Source organism: Monodelphis domestica, chromosome 5, assembly GCF_027887165.1.
Source record: "Monodelphis domestica isolate mMonDom1 chromosome 5, mMonDom1.pri, whole genome shotgun sequence".
NCBI classification, from domain to species: Eukaryota; Metazoa; Chordata; class Mammalia; order Didelphimorphia; family Didelphidae; genus Monodelphis; species Monodelphis domestica.
Genome location: NC_077231.1, coordinates 53,471,898 through 53,477,897, shown reverse-complemented (window position 1 = coordinate 53,477,897; position 6,000 = coordinate 53,471,898). Strand labels below are relative to the sequence as shown.

Genomic DNA, 6,000 nt, shown 5'->3' with positions numbered 1-6,000 from the left:
TTCTACATTGTGGAGATGTAACATTATATGTTGAACTGAGTTTTTCTTTCCTGGTTTTTTATTAGCATGAACAGCTCATAGTTTTAAAAATTTTATATATTCACTAGAGTTTTATCATTGATTTAAAGGAATAGATTTTAAAGATTGATGTTTCCATTTCTTGCAATAAATATATAGAATTAATTAAAGTCTACATAGTTGACTCAAGATACACTTTTTTTTTCAGGATTATTAAAATATCCTATGCTATATATCATGTAATATCAATCATCTTAAAATATTTTATAGTTTATGTACTTCAGAGCTATAAATAATTCCTATTTGTCATTGTCTTCAGGGTGCTAACCTGACATTTTTGAGTTCGGAACATGTCGCTCTTCCAGAAACCACAAAAAAGAATCCATTACTTACTCTTCGAATCACACATGTTGATCAATTAACCTTGGATAGTCTCAGGTAATTCCTGGGTCAGTTTATCATCTAGAAATGTGAAAAGAACAATGCAGGCTATGAATAATTTTGAACTATCATTCTTATCTCCAAAAGTCTTAAAGCATAAATCATTTAGCATCCACAAAGCATTGGATAGTCTATATTTTAATGTCGTATCAAATTACACAGTACTATGCTTATTTTGTATGGTGGAGGAAAAGAAGTGGCAAATAAATAACAAACAATAAGAAATTTGAGAAAAATATTTCTTGTTAGGCTTTGATTTTCGTGAAAATATTTTTTAACATTATCAAGGCAAATGCAAATTTTAAATAAAGATTTTTCATTGATGGAAAAATGAATAGCTTTGAAATGGTACTCAGGAAGTATGACAAAATAACTAAAATTTTCCATTTTTTATTATTTTCTGTAGTAATAATTCCATACTTTATTTATAGCTAGGTCCCAATTAATATGAATAATGAATCTTCTGAAGTAGTAGCATGTATTTGAATTGGCACTATTCAAATTATGTGAAATTAGCAATTGGTTTCAAATCAATGGAAATATCTAGTGCAAATTGGAATCATGTGGATTGTGAATGTGGAATAAAATAGTTTTATTTATTTACTTCCATGAATTCATTATTCACACACATTGGGACCTACTTGTATTTTATTTTACCTTTTTTGCTCGTTAGCATTTCTCCATAATTATGATCCTGATTTAATATATAACAAAGCATTGTAGATACTTCTGTTACTCTAAGTGACTAAAACACAAAAAATAAAATACAAATTTTATGTTATTTATATTTTAGTGCTCAAGCTAATCCATTAGATGTTTTATTTTTTCAAATAATTTAATTTTTTTCTGACAAAAAGACCTATTGCCTCATGAATGCAAATTCATCGAAAACAACATCAAAGTGACTTTTTTTCTATTTAATTTTTTAAAAATTTATGTCCCCATCCTTTTTAAATCACCATCATTTGCTAATACACCTATTTCCTTTTATCTTAAATCCTCTTCCTAACAATGAAAAACCATTAAGCAAACCTGAAAGAAATAGTTTTCTGATAGATGAGACAACATTCTGCACCTGTAATGTCCCATCTATCTATTTAGAAGAGGTAAGAGTTTAGTTAAATGTTTTTACACAGGCACAGTGTAGAACCTGGGCTGAGCAGAGATGTATTTTAGTGGAGTTTTGTTATTATTGTCACTGATCTAATTTTGCTTTGCTTGTCCTTTTATCATTATATTCAAGTCTTTCTATGCCTCCCTGAATTTTTCATATTCATATTATACTTTAAAAATATCTTATGTAGTCACAGACCAGTTTCTTCTCCTATTCCCCACATGATGAGTACCCAGGAAATAACACTGAAATGACTTGAAAAATGAATAGAACATTTTAAAGTGCTTCTTATTAGATTTTTATGATTTTAGCTTTTGATTGAGGGATATTTCAGTCTCTGGTTTAATTGGAAGTTTTCTTTTTCTTGTGAGCAGAAAAATGACCTGCATAGATTCAGGGAAATTCTCAAAAGACTGAAGTTTTTATTGGAAGCAAGAATCTCCTCTAACTATTATAAATATTCTAATTGTAGAAAACATTTTATGGATTTTGGAGATGATTTGGCTGAACAAGAGGCTAGTGACAGAAGTGTCTTCAAGCATATACAAGGTTTGTATATATCTTGTATATCCTGCCTTTCTTCCCTTTTATACATTTAGTTAGTCTCCTTTACACTTATGACTAGGACATTTCTCCATATTTTTCCAGGACAGGCTAAAAAGATCATAGCTTTAGAGCAGGAAGGGACCTAAAAGTCATCAACTCAAGCCCCCCACCATTTTACAAAAGAGGAAAGAGGCCCAGAGAGACGAAGGGGCTTGTCTGCAACACTGGTTGTATATGACAGAGCTGTAATTTGAACTCAGGTCCTCTAATGCCAAATCCTTTCCATTGTGTCTCAATGTCATTTCCCTCCCCTTCCCTTTTACTACTTGTGTATTTATCTTTATTCTCTATTGCAGCATTTCTCATCATGACAGTTATATTTAACTGAATGGCAGAATTATAGGAAGTATGAGCTTGTGAAATTCATTAGCTATTAGAACATATGGGTGAAAAAGATGAATTGAATGAACTGTAGATTATTTTTGGTAATGAAGTTTGACCTTATTTTATGCATTATTCACTTTGCCAATACAATGTGTAAAATCTCATATAGTGAGTACAGTTGGAGTCGGTAGACCTGGCTGGATTCTAAATTTGCCTTTGCTACTTTTATTTAATTGCATGAGGTTGGACTCCTCATTTCTTTGAGGCTAAATGCTCTCATCTGTTAAATGGGAATAATAATAGCTATTCTACTCATCTTATTTGGAACAAATGAAATAATATACATGAAATTTCCTTGAACATAGAATATTATTCATGAGATAGTATTATTATATATACACAGAGATTCACTTTTCGAGTTAGGAAGATCTATGTCCATGTTCTTCCCATGGCACATACTGGTGAGGTGACTCTGGGCAAATCATTTAACTTCTTGCTGTATGAGATAGTTCTCTAAGACTGAAAATTGCAGAACAAATTCTCATTTGCATTGGTGGAGAGAGTTTACTCATTGCTAGTTCCCTACTTAATATAATTGTAGTTCTAGTCCAAAAATGTATAAAGCAGAAGTGATCGATATAATCTTTTCCTCTTAGATTTTCTTAGGAAATTCAGGAGAAAATGTAGTTAAACACATAATAAAATGACATTAACTTCTAGTAGTCACTTCAAAGTGTATCATACCTTTCTTATCAACCATAAGAGAAGCTTAATGTGTTCTAGGCACTAGGTATATAGTACAAAAGATGAAAAAATCTCTATTTGTAAGGAGTTTATGTATAGTAGGGAAGACAAGTAGATAAATATAGAAAATGTCATATATAACACACACGTAGAGTAGTAGTAGTCTCTCGGTGACCGAGAATGACTATTGTCTTTGTGCAGTTTCATCTACGGTGTACCCTCATGTGGCTTTGGAGTCCAAAGGCTGAGGCACACAGTTTGTGGCACATGGGGCCTGGGACGCCAGTTGTTACGGGAGTAACAGATTTGTGGGCACTGAGTGCAAGATGGCACTCAGGTCAGAGTAGAACTGCTCGATGGTCTCCTCTGTGCTGGTCAGTGTTAGGACATATGCGCTGATGATTGTGGCATACTGGTCTTTGCTTAGAGGCAAACGGATCTTCATGAGCCTCTCGCTGATGCCCACAGGCAAGTCTGGCAGCTGTTTGAGCAAACTGGCCTTTATGGCCAGGCCAACACCATGGATTCTGTCTTCATTTGTGGCTCTACCTTTCCAGAAGAAGGTGTATCCAGTGGTGGGTTCGCTGAGTGATCCCTCTTCTGGTAAACGTGTTTCACTTAAGGCTGCGATGTCGATGTTATATCGCGCCAGTTCTTTACCGATTAGACCTGTTCTTCTCTCAGGTCTTGGGGTATTCTCTCTATCAAGTAATGTCCTGATGTTCCATGCTCCTAGTAGGAGTTTCTTTGTATTTTGTTTCCTTTGATTTCGACTGCTCAAAGGGATGACCCGCCAGCCGTGGTGTGCTGACCGGGTGTTTGTAGGGCAGGCAATGTTTGGGACACCTTTTCTAGTCCCCTCCCTTGATTAGGGTGAGCAGTGCTGTCCTAGAGAGGGCTGCTCAGTCACCCAGGATGCTGCCGAACATCCCTGCTGCCCACAGGGCCGAGTGACCACTGGTCCGTGGGCCACCTACGTGCAGGATCGTGACTACAACTGCCAGTGGTCACCTCCACCTGTTGCGTCGTCACTCCCCCATCGCCACAGGTCTTGAAGAGGGTGGACGGGGTCAGGATAGATGAGTGTGCACAAAGATACTTGTGCGTGAAAGAGATTTAAGTGGAAAAGTCGATGCACAGAGACAGTCCCACTCTCTCGGCGTTGGAAGCCTGGGTCCATTGGCACGAAAGATCGTTACATCTGGAGACTTCCTCAGCTGCATTGGATGGCCGTGTTGTCTTTTGTGCTCCAACATGCCCTAAGCACTCCACAGTGCTTTGCTGCGTCGCCATCTCAGCTGTTGAACCTTCTTGTTGGTTTCTTCTGTCTGTTCCCCTGAAGCAGTCTCCACATGCTGGGTGAGCAAAGCCCTAGTTCACCAGGGGTCGACGACCCAATGGCTACCCTCACAAGGTTTGGCCGGCCTGTCGAAGCCTTTGCCCGGGGTGTGGCCGCTGCCGCATGCTAGCAGCTACTGGGAGCCACAAGTAAAACCTGGGTGTCAGGTGGGGGTCAGAGGCTGGAGAGCTGCCCTAGGAGGGCACGACAAGCCCTCCATACCAGAGATACTAACCCTCCCTGAGCACCCCATACACCCCCCCACACATATATAACACATATAATATACATTTCTGCTATCTGTAACCTTGAGAAAATCTTTTAAGCTTTTCAGACTATAGTTTTCTTATTTGTATAATGAATGGATTGAACTATCTAGCTTTTAGCACAGTTCCTGCCACATAATTGGTGCTTAATAAATGCTTGTTAATTGATTAATCTATATTAACATATCCCATAAATGAGATAAGATCAAAGGGCTCATTCACAGGCCAAGATGAAAAAAGGTAACTTCTGACTGGTTGGTCATTTCTGAAAAGAGGAAGATGAAGGATGATTTTATGGAGGAGTTTTCATTGGAACCAAAGCTTGCAGAGTGTTAAGTTCATAAAATAAAGAAAGATGAAGAATAAATATTTGAAGCTCATGAATTAGCTTATGAATAGAGATAAAGAATCTCTACATAGAGATGTAGAAGACATAGGGAATAGAGATGTAGGTGAGTACAGGGCATATTCAGGAAGTGGGGAGTAATCTAGCTTAGAGGAATGTTAAGTTTGGGGCAGAGGGATAAGAGTATGAAATAAACCTGGAAATTTAGGACATCACCTCACTGTGGAAAGGCTTGAGATTTCAGAACTGCTGGATGTCAGAAAATAAACTTTGAATTTTATTAATTAGGTAATAGACAATCATTGAAGGGTTTTGAGATGTGGAGTGGCATTAGTAGATTTATGATTCAGGAAGATTAAGCTGGCAGAACTAAAGACAAGAGGGGGAAAATGCTTCTTAATTCCCTGATGACTCTTTGTCTCTCTGTCTCTGTCTCTGTCTGTCTGTCTGTCTATCTGTCTGTCTCTCCTTCCCCTTCCCCCCCTCTCCTGAATATCAGAACATTCAATCTGAACAAATATCTTAATTTTTTCCATTTATGTCCTTTTTTACATCACCTTTATTTCCCAGTATATCATTCCCAACCCTTTTCCATGTCTTTGCCTTTTTTTTCTTATGAGGAGTAATTTTTAAAAAATAAGCACAACTAATGCATCCACCAAGTCCAACCTTCAGATGTCATATGATGAGAAATTGCATCAAAGGACTGTTTATATTTTGACAGAATTGGGAAAAGTTGGACAAGAAAGGACATGGGCTTCCACTGTCAGGCAGATTTTTTTTTAAAAAGTTCTAACAGTAT

At 37.0% G+C, this 6,000-nt stretch overlaps 1 protein-coding gene across 2 annotated transcripts in view; it reads left to right on the top strand.

The window, feature by feature from the left end:
- Positions 1-6,000, top strand: part of CAPS2 (calcyphosine 2) — a 63,163-nt gene that overhangs the window by 31,224 nt on the left and 25,939 nt on the right. For both annotated transcript variants that reach the window (XM_056798464.1, XM_016425669.2), the window contains 2 exons: positions 338-456; positions 2,046-2,122. In XM_056798464.1, coding sequence (XP_056654442.1) covers positions 338-456; positions 2,046-2,122 — 196 coding nt within the window. The remainder of the gene's footprint in view (positions 1-337; positions 457-2,045; positions 2,123-6,000) is intronic.